Source organism: Cebus imitator, unplaced genomic scaffold (genome assembly GCF_001604975.1).
Source record: "Cebus imitator isolate Cc_AM_T3 unplaced genomic scaffold, Cebus_imitator-1.0 Scaffold624, whole genome shotgun sequence".
In the NCBI taxonomy this organism is placed as follows: domain Eukaryota; kingdom Metazoa; phylum Chordata; class Mammalia; order Primates; family Cebidae; genus Cebus; species Cebus imitator.
The window spans coordinates 309,300-327,063 of NW_016107939.1; the positions used below are offsets into that span (position 1 = coordinate 309,300).

At 34.4% G+C, this 17,764-nt stretch overlaps 1 protein-coding gene across 1 annotated transcript in view; it reads left to right on the top strand.

Annotated features, from left to right (window-relative positions):
* MPDZ (multiple PDZ domain crumbs cell polarity complex component) overlaps positions 1–17,764 on the top strand; it is a 165,833-nt gene that overhangs the window by 69,853 nt on the left and 78,216 nt on the right. Inside the window, exons 11-18 of the mRNA XM_037734472.1 lie at positions 467–650; positions 1,476–1,547; positions 5,695–5,804; positions 8,580–8,726; positions 9,605–9,769; positions 11,610–11,795; positions 13,201–13,410; positions 15,822–15,938. Coding sequence (XP_037590400.1) covers positions 467–650; positions 1,476–1,547; positions 5,695–5,804; positions 8,580–8,726; positions 9,605–9,769; positions 11,610–11,795; positions 13,201–13,410; positions 15,822–15,938 — 1,191 coding nt within the window. The remainder of the gene's footprint in view (positions 1–466; positions 651–1,475; positions 1,548–5,694; positions 5,805–8,579; positions 8,727–9,604; positions 9,770–11,609; positions 11,796–13,200; positions 13,411–15,821; positions 15,939–17,764) is intronic.

Consider the following 17,764-nt stretch of genomic DNA (forward strand, 5'->3'; position numbering starts at 1 on the left):
CACAAAAGTTTTAAACATTAGCCAGGTCTGGTGATGTGTGCATGTGGTTCCAGCTACTTGGGAAGATGAGGTGGGAGGATCGCTTGAGCCTAGGAGGTTAAGATTGAAGTAAGCCATGATTGCACCACTGTACTCCAGGCTGGGAAATAGAACAAGACCCTGTCTCAACAAAAAGGAAAAAAGAAAAGGCATAGAAGCCTGTGCTCCACCCTAGAACTAGTGACTCAGTTTCTAGATATGGTACCCCAGAATCTGTATTAAAATAAACAGACCCCTCTCAAGTGATTCCAGTGCATCCATGTTAATACTGGTTCCCAAAGAAATACTAGGGTCTTATTGAACATTCCCTAATAAGAGGACTATTTATTCTCCATTCTTTTCACATTAACAAACTATACAGACACATTTTGTGAATTGTTGATACAAATATTCATTTGTTTAACATGTAACTTATCTTTTTTCACAGGTAGATGGTACAAACCTTCAGGGTTTTACTAATCAACAAGCCGTAGAGGTATTGCGACACACGGGACAAACTGTGGTCCTGACACTAATGAGGAGAGGAGTGAAGCAGGAAGCTGAGCTCATGTCAAGGGAAGACATCACAAAAGATGCAGATTTGTCTCCTGTTAATGCCAGCCTAAGCAAAGGTAATCCTTGGTTAATCTGGTTTTTAGTTAGACCTTTATATTATCTGCAATTTTTTCTAATTCCAAAATAATTACTATTTCAGAATGGTTTTTAATTAATCAGAATGCATTTTACCCTCAACTATTCATTATAAATCAAGGGGAAAAAGGAAGTTTAATAAAGTCAGGATTAACTGGAACCAGCAATGTGTCTATAACCTACAGAGTAGGCTTTTGACTAGAGCCACTTTCTTCCTGTCCTATTCATTGTTACCATTTCTCAGTTGGAAACAGGCAGTTATTTACCTTTCTGCTGCTGCTTTACTTCTGGATGTCATTGCAGTGTTCTTACTTTAGGGGGATGTTCTTCTGTCTGGATTATTTATGTGACCTTCATAATAATTCTAAATGTCCAGCCTTTTCTTGAAAGAATAGACTTTAATTCCACATTTAGAAATGTCATTCATAAGCTGTTTGTATGTGAATATGTCTGCAAATTACTGAAATTCCTATGTAGCTCACTGATGGTTGGGTTTATTGGTAGAAATCAGACTTTTGGCTGAAAAATGCTGTCTTATTTCTAAAACTGTTGACCATTCTGATGTTTATGCCGTTTATATATATTGCACTATTAAGAGACAGAGGGGCAAATCACAGGAGAAATGTATTACTTCTTTTCCACTAACAGAACTTTAAGTACATATAGTTATTGAGAAGTTTATCTCTGAGAAGTTTATCTCTAAAAAACAGACTCTCATGTAGGAATTCGAATAAATATGGTGGGTTTAGAAAAATTCAAGTGTTTGATTATACTAAAGATATAATTAAAATATTTTTATCTTTAAGAAAATTATGAAAATGATGAAGATCCTTTATCTTCGAGGAGAAACACCAGCATATTACCAATTGAAGAAGAAGGTAAACACCTAGAACCAGCTTATTATATACTTTATTATTTTTTTTTTAGAAATGATTTTTACTAATGCGATTAACCCTATATGGAATTGTTAATAATTAATAAAAAAAAAAAAAAAATTCAAACAGTGATATTTGTAAATCCCTGTTTACAAATGTGACTGAGTGGTCTTACAGATTAAAATATTTCATTTATAGCTAATTTATACTTTCATTTATCATTCACCTATACTTTGTTGCTGAGTCAGTCTATTCTTCCATATTTTTTTTTAACTAGAACTCTTTAGGAATTATCTGGTTGTATATGTGGTTCTAATTTATTCTCTTTGTTTCTACGCAGCCAACATAAACTAACAGTAATAAAATTAAAAAGTATTTTAAAATAAACACAGGAGATTCTTTAAAACATAAGCTCTTGGGAATGAAACTATTCCATTTTGGGAGGGTTTTTCTCACTTCTCAATTTTTCAGGGGTTCCAAGTTTTAATATTGGAAAGTTGGTTTGGAAAATAATTGCAGAGAAATTTTCACACCTTTTGAGAATGCTCTCATTGTAAACATAGGACCCATCAAGCTATTTAAAAAAATTTAGAGTAGCATTCTTGTCATTATTTATTTTAGAGATGGATTTCATTGTGTTGGCCAGGCTGGTCTTGAATTTCTGACCCCAAATGATCTGCTTGCCTTGGCCTCCCAAAGTGCTGGGATTATAGGCGTGGGCCACCACACCTAGCTAGTAGTATTATTTTAATACATAGTTTTGCCAGAATGTTGCTGCCCTCTTTTTATTCTGTGTGCTGTGTGCTTCCTTGACCTTTCAGATTGTTTTAGGTACTTGGTAACCTAAAGCCATTAGACTGATCTCCCTCTCTTCATGTGAATTCCTTTTACTGTATAATTATACCAAAGCTTTGTTGTTCTTTAACATATTTGTTCCTTCATTATTGAATTTTCTACTGAAAACTTTGATTGATTTTTTACTATTTTAAAGGAATGTTTATACATGCAGAGATATTCCAGAAGTTAGATGTATAGAGTTCACATGTACTAATAACATTCTGCCATTTTTACACTAATAAGTAAAGAAATTATTTAGGCTAAAGTGAATATCAAGAGTTGTGGGAAAGGATAAAAATATTTAGAGCATGATACTTGTGATACTAAGTGGGCATGGTGTGGAAGTTGTCTCCAAGGCGCAGAACCATCTAGTTTGCTTTGGTGAAGGTAGCTAATGAAAAATCAGTCTCTCCCTCTCTCTCTCTCTCCCTCTCTCTCTCTCTCTCTCTCTCTCTCTGTGTGTGTGTGTGTGTGTGTGTGTGTGTGTGTGGCAGGATACATTGGAAGTGACCATAGACTTAGAATCAGGAATTAAACAAAATAAAGCACGAACTTCTAAGTGATTTTAATACATCTGCCCTAGTATTAGTCCTCAGACAAAGGATAAGGTATTATTGCCTCTTCCACAGATATTTTACTCATTGTGCAAGTCTGGAAAAGTCATTTGACTTTCCAGCAAGATCAGAGGTTTAGAGTTTATGATTTTTAAACATATGCCTGAAATCCAGTCTTGGGGCAATTGTGAGAAGGTGAGAATGGAGAGTTGTTCTGCTGAAGGTTGGTTGAATATGAATTGCAGACTGTTTTTATCAGCAGCATGATTCCCCACTTTTCACATTCATAATCTTACCTGCTTAAATCACTGCCTAGCTGTGTACACACAGCAGACTCAGAGAAAGGAAGTGTGGAAAGAGATATGACTCTGGACTGACCCTCCTATTTCTCTTGCAGAATCAGTTCAAAGCTTCCCTGCAATCTGTGTTCCTCCTTGCATAGTTATTTCCCTCTGTACTGAATTTGTTTATTTTCTTTTATTATTTTCAATTGATCTATAAAAATTGTACATATGTTTGGGGTACAGTGTGATATTTCCATACATGAATACAGTGTATAATGATCAAATCATAGTAACTAGCATTTTGATCACCTCATAGATTTATTTTTTCTTTGTGTTATGAATATTCAACACAACATTCTGCTCTTCTGGTGATTTGAAAATATACAGCAAATTGAAGAGTAACATCAACAAGATGGCAGATTAGAAGATTCCTCCCACATCACTCTTCCTATATACATACAACTAGAAACTATCAAAGACAAAAATATCACCCTGAGTTCACCAAAACTAGGGGGAAAAGCAGAGAAACTTCCAGGGCCTACAGGATTGAGAGAAGCCATAACTCACAAGATAAATGAGTTGAGGCTCATCTGCCCACTTCCTCAAACTGGCATAATGCCACTCAAAGAGAATTTCTTTAGACTCACAGTTTCCAAGACGAGAGGAGGAAATTGGAGGTAGATGTTCACTCTCTCCACTGGTCTGGTAATCTTTCACTGGAAGCCCACCAGGTCCCATTCTTGGGAACCGTTAGGAGTTACAGGAGGGCTAAAGCACTTGGGATGAATAGTGAACAAAGATAGAGGCACTGATCACAGTGACTGGCATGCATTGGCAGGTATTCTGCACTCTGATCAGTGGGTACGCCATGCTGAAGAGACTGAATGGTTCCATGGTGCTGCCAGGGTACAATCTGTGGGAATATCCTTTTTTTAGCTGGACTTTCCACAAAATCCTGGTGCTGTCATGGAGCCATCTCCTGGCCTAGAAAGAACTGAAAGGTTTGGATTAAGTTTTGGTGCCTGCGTAAGTCTTCCCGAGACTGGGGACCCATGGCAGGGCAGCAATATAATTCTAGGGCAGTGTTTAACTTTCAGTGCTCACTGTAAGTCTCCCCTAGACAGGAAATAATGGCAAGTCAAAGAGTTAGTTCCAGGGCAGTGTTTTAGTTCCAGTACTCAGTATAAATCCTCCCCAGAATGGGAAAAACAAAAGCCCAGCATTTAAGTTCTGATACTAAGTAGTAAAACTCTAACACCACCAAAGAGCACTTGCAAAAGCTGGAAGAGGTAGCCAACTCCTCAAATGTACCATCATCAATGTAAAGACACAAGGATTGTGAAAACATGGAGAAATAGGGTACCATCAAAAGAAACCCAACAGAGCTCCAGCAATGGACCCAGAAGAATTGAAGATCTATGAAATGTACAGAAAATTAAGAATAATTCTCTTAAAGAGGTTCAAGGAATCCCAAGAAAATATGAATAAAAAACAAAATGGAATTAAAAAAATAATTCAGGATCACAATGAAAATTTGACAAATAATTATTTCTTGGTATCTTTTATTTTTATCTTTGTATCTTTTATTTTGTTGTATCTTTTGTTTTTATCTTTATATTTTTTATTTTTTCTTTTATAAATAAAAAATACAAAGCTTAGAAATAAATCATACAGTAACTAAGCCAAAATCTCATTAGAAAGTTTTTATTGAAGCAAATTTGATCAAACAGAGAAACTTAATGAGCTTGAAGATAGACCATATGGAATTACCCTGTCAGAGGAGCAGAAAGAAAAAAAAGACTTTAAAGGGTGAAGGAGACCTATGAGAATTATGGGATACCATGGAGTGAGCTAACCTCTGTATAATAGGAATTTTTTCTGAAGGCGACCAGAGAGAAAAAGGATCTTAAACCATATTTAAGGAATTGGTGGCTGAAAATTTCTCAAACCTGGAGAAAGACAACACCATCCAGCTATAGGCTTAGAGGTAACCAACTATATTCAGTACAAAGAGGCACGTTGTAATCAGGCTAGCAAAATAAAAAAGAATACTGAAAGCATCAAGAGAAAAGAAATATCACATTCAAAGGAGCCCCAATATTGCCATATTGCTGGGGTACATTCTGTGGGAATATCCCGTAAGAGATATTTCATGCAAATGGAAACAAAAATGAAGAGCAGGAGTAGCTATACTTATGTCAGATAAAATAAACTAAGTGAAGAACAGTAAAAAAAATAAAAAGACAAGGTCATTATGTAATCAGAAAAGCATCAATAGGTCAATACAGCAAGCAGATATAACAATTGTAAATATGTATGCACCCAGCATCAGAGCACCCAAATGTATTAAATCAGTAATGGTGAAGGGAGAGATTTACTGCAATATAATGATTGCAGGGTAGTTCTGCACCCCACTTTCAGCAGTATTCAGATTTTTGTAGTTGGCTACTAACTTAATTGCCTTGACTTTTTCAGGGTATCCATTACTGTCAGCTGAGGTAGAAGAAACAGAAGATGCACAACAACAAGAAGCTGCCCTGCTGGCAAAGTGGCAAAGGATTATGGGAATTAACTATGAAATAGTGGTAGGTTAGCTTACCCTCCATAATTTCTTAACTTGCAACTGTATTTGAACAGACAGTTTGAGGGAATAATAGAGTCAATCATCAGAGTTCCAGAGAAGAATCAAATGTACAGGCTTTTTTTAGATGACCTAAATGTGGTAATCCAGGTAATAAAAAAAAAATTAAGGTTGGAGAAAGGCAAGTAACAAAGGAACTGAAATAAATGGGATTGAAGTTTTGAAACTTGTATTTTATCAGTATTTTAATATTTCCAGTAATATGAATACTATAGATACAAGGAAGGATTTTTCTGATTTTTAAACCTATGATTTATGGAAATAATCAAAATAGAATGAGAGTTTCTTTAAAAATAAAACAAAATTATCGTGACTTATGAACAGAATGATCAAAGGACTCTTTCCCACACTTTCTTTTACCTTACTATGTATTTACCTTCCTGAAAAAAGCCTGCATACTTTTTTCATACCACTTATGCTGTGGTGAATGTTTTGTGTTTATTAATAGCCTGTATATCTAACATAGCCATTGTGATCTACCATCCCAAAAGGAAGTCCAGCAAAATTGATACAAATTACCAATGTTAAGATACATACCAGCACATTTCAGGGGTTTCAAAAGGAAAAATAAAATATTATGCTATGTTAGGTAGAATTTTTCATATTTCTTATAATATTTATATACCAAGGGAGAAAATACAACAGATGACATATATTAATAACAAGCATTTATAGAGTATTTTGTGCCAAGCAACAGTGTTCTCATTTAATCCTCATGACCATAATCATCATTTTTTTTTTTTTTTCATTTTTTAAGACAAGGTCTCACTCTGTTACCCATGCTGGAGTGCAGTGGTGCAATCATGGCTCACTGCTGCCTTGACCACCAAGCCTCAAGCTGTACTCCTGCCTCAGCCTTCCAAATAGCTGGGACTGCAGGCGTGCTGCACTACACCCAACTGATTTTTATGTTTTTTATAGAGTGGTTTTATCCTGTTGCTCAGGCTGGTCTTAAACTTTTGAACTCCAGCAGTCTGCCCCGCTCAGCCTCCCAAAGTGCTGGGATTACAGGCATGCACCATTGCACCTTAGTATAATTTTTTTTTTTAACATTCAAAATGATTAACAGTCAAATATGAATTGAGTAAGTATAGCTGTTACTACCATTTTAAATTGAGTTAAGAAAAAATACATTAAGGTTCATCTTAACAATGGTTAATTTAATATGAAACTTCAGAAATTATTTTCATGGAGGGATAGGGTTAATGTGGCAGGTATGGATAACTGAGACAGCATTTCTTTGCATGGCAATTGAATAATGAAGGAGACCTCTTGACTAGCCATTTTGTCACAGGCATCAGACCTAAGACTGAACTTTTTAAAAAATTTTACTTTAAGTTCTGGGATACATGTGCAGAATATGCAGGTTTGTTACATAGGTATATATGTGTCATGAGGTTTGCTGAACCTATCAACCTATCATGTAGGTTTTAAGCCTCGCATGCATTGAGTATTTGGCCTAATGCTCTCCCTCCCCTTGCCCCTATTCCTTTGACAGGCCCCGGTGTGTGATGTTCCCCTCCATGTGTCCCTGTGTTCTCATTGTTCAATTCCCACTTATGAGTGAGAACATGTGATGTTTGGTTTTCTGTTCCTGTGTTACTTTGCTGAGACTGATGGCTTCTAGCTTCATTCATGTCCCTGCAAAGGACATTAACTCCTTTTTAATGGCTGCATAGTATTCCATGTTGTATATGTGCCACATTTTCTTTATTCAAAGACTGAACTTTTAACTTCCCTTTGTGCACATGCTTTCTTGGTGGCATTCCTAGTAATCTGTCAAGGGCAGATGTGTACAATAAATGAAAAATGACTATGTTATTTATGGACCTTGGTCAGATCAAGGTAAATAAGACATAGATCTGACTTTAAGTTGTTTGCTGTGTAATGATACAGCATAAATGAAATCGTGAAGTAGTGTGACAGGACTAATGGACATTACTGGATGGGACGTTCTCAGAGGAAGTGATGTCTAAATTGGGTTTTCAGGGGTGAGAAGGATTTTGCCCAGCATTAGATTTCAAAGTCAGATGATATTGCTTCTGAAAGTGACTTCCGCACATGTTATCATCAAAATTTGAAAGAGCTCTTGTTAATGAAACTTTTTTTAGTCTTTTTATCCCTCAGTTTCCTTAACTATAAAGTTAAAAAAAAAAAAGTAGATTATCTTTGGCATACCTTCTGATTTTAATGTTATAATTACTGGATTCTATGTTAAAATGAACAGTTTCCTAACATTTTTTCTTTATTTAGTGTAACAGTAGGAAATTGGAAGTTCATTATTTTGTTTTAAGCTTTGATTATTTGTAAAGATCATTGTCTCTGGATATAGCATAAAACCAGGAATGTGGTTCTAGGTTCTTTGTTTAGAGTCAAAGCCCTTTTCTAGCTGTGCAACTCTGGTTATTGTAACTTTTCTGAACTTCATTCTTCTACTTGGGAAACAAGGAGAGAAATTTTACCTATTTATGAGAAACAAATGAGACCTATGTAATGGCTGTTTGCAGCTTGCTGCTTCCTTTCAGTTTGTTAGTTCATGAAGTCAAAAGACAGCAGTACTCTTTCAAAGGAAAAGCCGCAAAGCTTTGCAGTTTTACAATACGGTTTTTGAAGCTTTGTGAGAAAGATGACCACTTTTGGGTGAACATAAAACATTAAATGTGTGCATGAGTAGAAATAGGATATAAAACTCATGGTGATTTTTTTTTTTTCTTTTCAGGTGGCCCATGTGAGCAAGTTTAGTGAGAACAGTGGATTGGGGATAAGCCTAGAAGCAACCGTAGGACATCATTTTATCCGATCTGTTCTCCCAGAAGGTCCTGTTGGACACAGCGGGAAGCTTTTCAGTGGAGACGAGCTATTGGAAGTAAGGAGCTATGCTGTTCCTTCTCCTCCTTAAATAAGACATAGAAAGGGTTGCAGGAGGCTTAATGTGGTGATTAAGTTCTCATTTTAAATTTCTCCTCCAAAGGGGACCTGAGAGAAATATACAGATAAAAATAACCCAAAGCAGAAATTTTGTATCTTTGTGTACATTTAGCTTTAGACCTAATTCTCTGCCATTTTTTACTTAGGTCCAGAGAACTATAACAACAGTCTTTGAAAATTTTTTAATCTTTATTTTTAGAATAAGTAATACATTTACATGTTTAAAATCACAGAGAATACAAAGATAAAGAATGGAAAAGAGTCTCCTTCCTGTCCCTATCCACCCAGTTCTCGTCACTCTTCTTTAGGTAACTACTAAACTACTAATCTGTTTCTTTGTAATCTGCCAGTATTTTTAATGCATAAATAAGAAAATTGGAATATATTGTTTTACCTTACTTTTTAAAACACACTAGCATACAATATATGTCATTTTCCATTTTTTTCACTTTAAAATTTTATAAAATATCAAAGTTTTACAATATTCTTCTCCTTGCTCCTTTTATTCTTTGAAAATATTTTTATTGTCTCTTTTTTCCCAGACTACTATACTGGCAGATCAAGCATGGATGAAAGCTAGTGGTTTTTATTTATTTATTTATTTTTTTGAGTGCTTTGGAAGCTCCAATTCTAACCATACTTTACATTGCACATAAATTTAGATGGTATTTCCACAGTTCTCACTGTAATTCTGAGCACAGTAAAACTATGGTAATGACTAAAGTAAAATTTATATTTATTTAATAAAAAGTTGTGTTCACAAAAATACTCATATTATGAAGTGTTGTTTCTTGGACAATGTATCTTTTTTCACAGGTAAATGGCATAACTTTACGTGGTGAAAATCACCAAGATGTGGTAAATATCTTAAAAGAACTGCCTATAGAAGTGACAATGGTGTGCTGCCGTCGAACTGTGCCACCCACCACCCAATCAGAATTGGATAGCCTGGACTTATGTGATATTGAGCTAACAGAAAAGGTATCAGACTTGCATATATGAGGCTAAACTCTAATGGAAAGGTTAAATGGTTTAAAAATTTTTAAGCATTTTTAAATTGAGTTTTGGATTTACTCACGTAGCCCATGGCTTGGAGGATAGAATTTAAAGTCAGCCAAATCTGGGTTTGAATCAGACTTGACCACTGGCTGTAGGAAATTGGGCAAATCACTTCATCTTTCTGAACCTCAGTTTTCAATTCAGTAAAATGTAAGTCATGAGGCCTGTCTTAGAAAGTTTCCCTGAAGGTTAAATAAGGTTATGAAATCATGTTAGATATTACTGCATACTACATACTTGTTTAATTTACTTGCAATATTTCTATGAAGTAGATGGTCATATTTGTCTCTGTTTGCAGAAGAGAAAATCGAAGTATGTAAATAGTGTATGCATAGTACATATGTGGTAAAAAAATATTTTTACATAAACTACCCAACTCTGCCTGGCATGCAGTTACCACATAGTGAATGGCTGAAGTATGGATGGACACAGCATTTCTGTGTGGATAGGCTTTACTTGTTTACACACTATGCTTTTAAAATATGATAAATTTGAGTTCATAATGCTACATGTCAGATAGTTCTCTGTGACATTCAGAAACTCACATTTTCCTGTTTGCTTATTCTTTCCAATTCATATCATGATGTCAAGAAATGGAGCTAATCAGCTTTTCTGAGGATACACATTAATACCTAAAGTTAAGCTTTGGACTTTGCATAATTTGTGGTTTAGTCAAATCTTATTTAAGATGTATTAAGAGATGATGTTAGGATTTGATATATATTATATTGAATGAATCAGCACAATGGAATGATTTTGAAAATTTTGAAGAATAAAATGCATAGTTTAATATTTATATGTGTGATTAGAATAGGGTAGAATAAGAAATGTAATTCCAAATTTTATAGCACTCAAAGTCTAGCATGCCATGTATATATCCATACATGTTTTTACATGTATAAAGAGATTATTACAATAAAGCAGATGGGTGTCATTTGCATCCATGGTCCTAGGCGGTGCAATAATTGATTAGAAGCAAAGATATTATACAAACTAGAATTTCATCCTCATAAACACATCTTTCTTTAAGTTATGTGCATACAGATGAACAAAGCTGAATTAACCTATATTCTTTAATATTTTCACTGAAAGAAGCTAACATTTTGAATCCCTATTTCTGTCAGATGCTTTATAAATGTTATTTCATTTAGCCCTCAGAAAATTCTATGAGATGGGTAACTGTGGAGCCCAGATTAGGAATATTGCTCAATGTAACTCAGATTTCAAATATTCAAAATGCTTCAAGCTGGGACAAATCTATTTTCAAATCTTATGTTTTGCCACTGTGTATGTTAATTTATTAATGAAATAACCATATGCACAAGTCACAGCAGTTTAGAACTCTTATTAGCGTAGAGTATAGAACTTTTACATATATCCATTTTCTCTTGTTTTTATTTATCTTACAAATTCTTTTAATATCAAAATAGCTTTATATTTTTTTCTGATGATTGAAACACTGATGAAAAAAGTGACAGTCACCCACAATCGTGCTGTTGAGATGTAACCATTGCATATTTTCATAGACCTTTGAATCGTATATTTTTAATGTTTGTTAAAACGTACATATTTCTTCATTTTTAACAACTTTCAATAATTACTACCTCAATTCCTAAAGGTTTCATGAAAAGCTGTTGCTACTCTTGTTTGAGAATGTTTTGTTCTGGACAGATGCTGGGAATATCCCTTTTCTTGTGGTGTTGGTATGTGTGTCAGCTAATCTAGTGCCTCTGAAATAAGAGCTGTCTGATGTGTTATCCAGCCTTGTGTAGATCTAGGTGAGTTCATCGGGTCGTCAGAGACAGAGGATCCAGTGCTATCGATGACTGATGTGGGTCAGAGCACAGAGGAGGTTCAAGCACCTTTGGCCATGTGGGAGGCTGGCATTCAGCACATAGAGCTGGAGAAAGGGAGCAAAGGGCTTGGTTTTAGCATTTTAGATTATCAGGTAAGTATATCCTACTTAAATTTTTTTTTTTTAAAGATGCTGTATACTAAAGGTATATTGTTGTCAAAGAAAAAGCAGATGGTAGTTTATAGCCTTCAAAGACATTTTCTTTTTTCTAGTCAGTCTTTCAAAAGTGATTTATATGATTCATTGATTATCATAAAGGATTTCTTTTAATGTTGAATTCATTGAGCTATTTTTATTTCACCTCTTGGAAATTGGAAGATACATTTTAAGAATATCATGGTGGGATTTTTTTTCCATTATTTTGGAAGTGTTTGTATTATTTTTATTTCCGTGCTCTTATTCGGTGGCTTATATTTTAATGGTAAGTCATAAAGAAGTAGATATTTCTTTTGTCTATAACATGAATGATAATTTATAGTCTGATATTCCAATTAATATTTCTGCTGTTCCAATCATTTGACTAAATTTATGAACATACTTAAATTGGCCAAGTTGGCCTTGTGTCCCTGCCTGCATTGTGTTCTTTGCTAAGGGAGGAGATGGTAAAGCTTGTCTGATAGAGTGTAGCTGTTGCTTCTTACTAATACTGAATCAGAAAGCCACCTCAGATGACTCCAGGAAGTTGCATTCTTACGACTTGACTCTAGAGTCTTGTTAAAACATTAAGGTTGTTGTGTATATGAAAATATTTCAGGCCGGGCGCAGTGGCTCAAGCCTGTAATCCCAGCACTTTGGGAGGCCGAGGCGGGTGGATCACGAGGTCAAGAGATCGAGACCATCCTGGTCAACATGGTGAAACCCCGTCTCTACTAAANAGGCTGAGGCAGGAGAATTGCCTGAACCCAAGAGGCGGAGGTTGCGGTGAGCCGAGATCGCGCCATTGCACTCCAACCTGGGTAACATGAGTGAAACTCCGTCTAAAAAAAAAAAAAAAAAATGAGAAAATATTTCATTACCACATACTTTATGGCTTCTCTCTTTGTTCTTTCATTTCGAAAGGCTGGGTCCTACCTTCAGTGCATGTATATCTAGTCGTGAGTTGATGTTCCATACAGTAACACCCTATTTAACAAATGCTTTTGTTAATAATTGATATATTCAACATCTGGCATCCAATGATAGTTATAAAATTTGATAACTTATCAAAGTTGAAATTATGATTTTAAAGTTATCTGTACAATTTAAGAGGTCTGCTCAGGAACCTTAGGAAGTGAGGGTGCCATTGCTTCAGATGAGTTCTTCCTAAACCCTCTAAAATAGAAATAACCTTTGCTTAAATAACTAATTAGAAATTTTGTATGGAGTTGTTTTTTTTTGTCATGACAATTTTTAGGCACTTGAAGCAATTACTCATTCCTTACAATTTATAGTGGACAACCTGTAGAAGAATTTTCTTTGTAAAATGAGCTGACTCCTCTTTCCTTTTGCTTTCTGTCAGGATCCAATTGATCCAGCCAGCACTGTGATTGTAATTCGTTCTTTGGTGCCTGGCGGCATTGCTGAAAAGGATGGACGACTCCTTCCTGGTGACCGACTCATGTTTGTGAATGATGTTAACTTGGAAAACAGCAGTCTTGAGGAAGCTGTAGAAGCACTGAAGGGAGCACCGTCAGGAACTGTGAGAATAGGAGTTGCTAAGCCTTTACCCGTAAGAATTCAGATTTTATTGCTTCCTTTTATATTTACAAGCGAAATGTTTCATAGGTCTACTTTTAGCTGTAGGTGTTCTCATGATTGAATCATGACTTTCAGTACTTTTCATCAACATGGTTACTAGCTCCATGGGTATAAAAATTTAATTTCAAGTAATATTTTTAAAAAATAAGGGAAAGAAAATAGCCACGAAGTTTATTAATAATGCTCTTTGGTTCACTTTTGACATTTCTTTCTTTCTTTCTCCCTTTCTCCTTCCTTCCTTTTCTCTCCGTTTTTTCTTTTTTTCTCTTTCTTGATGGAGTCTTGCTCTGTCACCCAGACTGGAGTACAGTGGTGACATCTCAGCTCACTACAGTTTCCACCTCCTGGGTTCAGGAACTACAGCCACATACCACCACGCCTGGCTAATTTTTGTATTTTGTATTTTTAGTTTCACCATGTTGGCCAGGCTGGTCCCGAACTCCTGACCTCAAGTGATCCCCTACCTCAGCCTCCCAAAGTGCTAGTAATACAGGCATGAGCCACCATGCCCAGCCTTGACATTTTATATTTGATAATAAGGTCATGATGAATGCAGAATCAAATATTTTCAAATAAATACAGCTTAAAATATGTATACCAATGTAGTGGGTTATTAGAAAAATTAATAGCCTTAACAACTAACAATAAAATCTTTAATCACAGTGGGATAAAGTAGAATCTCTGTCAGAGTGTCTTCAAGTTACTAAATTCAGTTGACTTTAACACATTTGCTGTCTAATTACTGCAGAGTAGGAAATTAAACTTTCCAAAATGGGTTCATCAGTTTATGGCTCTTCTCCTGGCAGGGAATAGCTCCCAAATCATAAATTACTATAATAATAGAAATAACTAATGAATCTATGCTACATAAAGCAGTATATTTTGTTAGATATGGTGATTGCAAATGACACTTATCATTGTATTGCAGTTGTATATTGGAGATGTTCTCAATATTTGTGGGTTTTTTCCAGTATGTCAATATAGTTTTAAGTGAAAAGGCAGATATACCTTTTCTTAAGAAAATGCAGACACATAAATATATTTTCATAAGTAACAATATGGGTTTGTTAATTTTTGTGAAAGAATTTGTTAAAACAGTAAGCTTTGTTAATGTATTTTAAGTGTTAAAGTTTTATGCCCTACTTTTTAGTCCACAAAGAATTCCAGTAGCCTATTAAAATATATTTATGAAAATAACAAAGATAAGGAGGTCAGGATGATTGAAGAATATGTTAATCCAACCTGAAATCGAACCAGGCTTGTAAAAATCATGACAAAAGAGCACTATGGATAAAACATAAGAATAAAGATAGGCTATCGAAGACTCTATTTATTAAGATTGGACCATAAATTTGGTTCTGGTCTTTCTGTTGGACAGAGAGAAATGGCAAACATGACTCAATATACCTTTTATTTTACTTTCCTCAAGGTGAAACCGTACCAGTTATTCAGAAGTAGTCTTTTTTCTATATAGTTGCAAAATAAATTTCTTTTATGACAGTATTTGATATTTAATTCAGTAAGCATTGCAATACATGATAAATAACTCTACTACCTAAAGTGAGGCTTGTTAAATATTAAACTCACATATATGGGCAAAGAAAAAAATAGTTTTTTTTTTCCCCCTGTAATACTTCTTCTGAATGTTTTGCTGATACCAGGTGATGTAGGCAAGCTGATGAGCTAAATATTTTAGCCCATTTTGTGTGAGAGTAGAATAAATTTGTTAGCTTTTCTGTCAGTGTGACCAAGTTTGGAATATAATACCTCTAAACTGCAAGTTAAGCAGACTGTGTACATGTAGAGATTTGTTTTTATTTTGTTTTTTAAGCCATGCTAAATTGAGTTCACTGTAGGGTTTAGTAACATTCCTTTTCAAGTAAATGGAATTATTTAAAATAATATTTTATAAGGGATGACAGAAGTTGATATTTCTTTTAATATTTTGTTTCTCTGCAACTTTTTATTTCTTAATACCTAAAAGTTGTTTCATTTCTGTATTAGGAAGTCATTGTTTGACCAAAATATTTTACAGATAAAAATAACTAGAAGATTATTACAGAATTTTAAAAAATCATTGATTTTGAAAAACAATTTTTTATAAGAATGAAAAATTAGTAGAAAGGGATTCTCATCCAACAGGTGATTTTTATATTAGAATAAATAATCCTCATTGTCTCTTATCAAATAAATGTTAAATACGAATATCAGATTTCATATTTACCATTCTGTGTGAAAGTCAGATAATTTGAAAACTTCCCTATTTCTTTCTCTTCCCCCATCACTTTTCCTACCTTTATCCTTCCTTTCCCATTTCCTTTCCTCGTTGCTGTTCTGTCTCTTTTCCATGAACTGGCCCTTGAACACCCATTTTCCCTGCAGCTTTCACCAGAAGAAGGTTATGTTTCTGCTAAGGAGGATTCCTTTCTCTACCCACCACACTCGTGTGAGGAAGAAGGGCTGGCTGACAAACCCCTCTTCAGGGCTGACTTGGCTCTGGTTAGTGGCTATGACTTATAAATCTTACGTTCAGAAACCTTGTGTGTCTTACTTTGCCTTTCAGAATATTCTGAAGAAATCTGTATTCTTTGTTCATCATTATATTTTGGAAAGATAAACATGTTTTCTCCAACTTAGTTCTCACAAATGAAACTGGGAAGAAAAACCTTAATCAATATGAAAAATATTTGTGAGGAAAATTTAATTAGCATTGCATTGTGGCAGTATGTAGAATTAATCTTTGTACCATATCTAAGGTTATTGGAGCATTTGTTTGCTCCAACTTCATACTTAGATATCTCTCGGCATTCTTTAACTGTGTTCAGTATTCAGTCACAAATCAGTGTTTTGGCTGTTTTTAATGAGGTAGTAGGTATCTTTTTTCATTAGATATTAATAGTGTAAAAATCATATAAATTGGTTCAGTTATGAAGAACATCACAATTTTAAGGAAAGGTAAAGTCCATGTTGTTTATAAATACATTTAAGTAAATATACTGATTTACCAGAAAAATTTAATTAAAATTTTATTTCTGTTTGATGTTTTAAAAAAGTATCCATTGGAATAAAAGTATTTGGAGCCACTCTGCTCTGAAGAAAGTTTTTTTCTGGTGCAGGGTACAATGCTATATGAATAACTAAAGGATAAAACTAAGTACCAGGCATAAATATACATGTGACATTTACTCATTATAAATACAAGTAGTACATCCTGTTCACTTTACCCCTACTATTAGAGCTAGGTTCCTGACTTAACTTTTTTTGTGGGGCAAATGTTGTGCACTGTTGCTAGAAAGGAATATACTTGCTTTTTAAATACTTGTTTTAATTTTGTTAGACTAGAGAAATGTTTAAAACCTGTTAAATTCTTCATTATGTATTTATAACTGTGCACACCTTGCTTTAAAACAGAGTGAATTATTTCTTTGACCATATATACATTTTGCTGATTCTAATTTTGGGGGAGATAATTCTTTTTGTTAGTATTTTAAAATTGCAAGCTCCTGAAATAACCATTTGAAAAGTTTTGGTATATGTTATAATAAATGCAATAATTTCATACTTTAGTATTTAACATACCAGGTAACTTGCCCTGCTCTCCGTGGGTGTTAGGTTAGCACTTCAAAACTAGATAGCTTAAGTATATACAATGAATTACATAAGGTACTGTGGTGTTAAATAGTACCCAGCCATAGAAAATACTTTTTGATTGTTGCAGGATACATATACATATACATACACTTTATATGATTGTTTCTAAAGTACCGGAAGAAATAATACTCTCTTTAGAGTTTACATGGCTTCCTTGAACCTCTTCAAATGGATGCCAATGAAAAGGAAGATTAGTTCCACTTTTATGTGAGCTTAGCATCTTATAATGGTAATATGCATCCTGGATCTTCTCCCTACCCAGCTAAGTAATCTTGGACTGGACACTCAACTTCTTTGGGTCTTAGTGTTTTATCTCTACAGTAAATAAACAATTGATTGGGCCTTAGTGTTTTATCTCTACAATAAATAAACAAATTGATTCTCCTAAGATGCAAAGACATCAACAATAGACGTACAAATTATATTGAGATATTCTTTCCTTAATGTTACTTAAATATATGTTGTAATCTATGACACAAGGCTTAGTTAACACTGTCTATCTAGATTGTTGTACATTATGTGTATTTGTAAGAGTAAACCTCCCGCATAGTGACTCACCAGTGAATTTGAACATGTATTATTGGGCCTATGAAACGTATCTGAAGAGAGAATGACTTCAAAATGGGCCACAGGTATTTTTAATAGTTTTTGTTGTTGTTTTTTTTTTTTTTTTT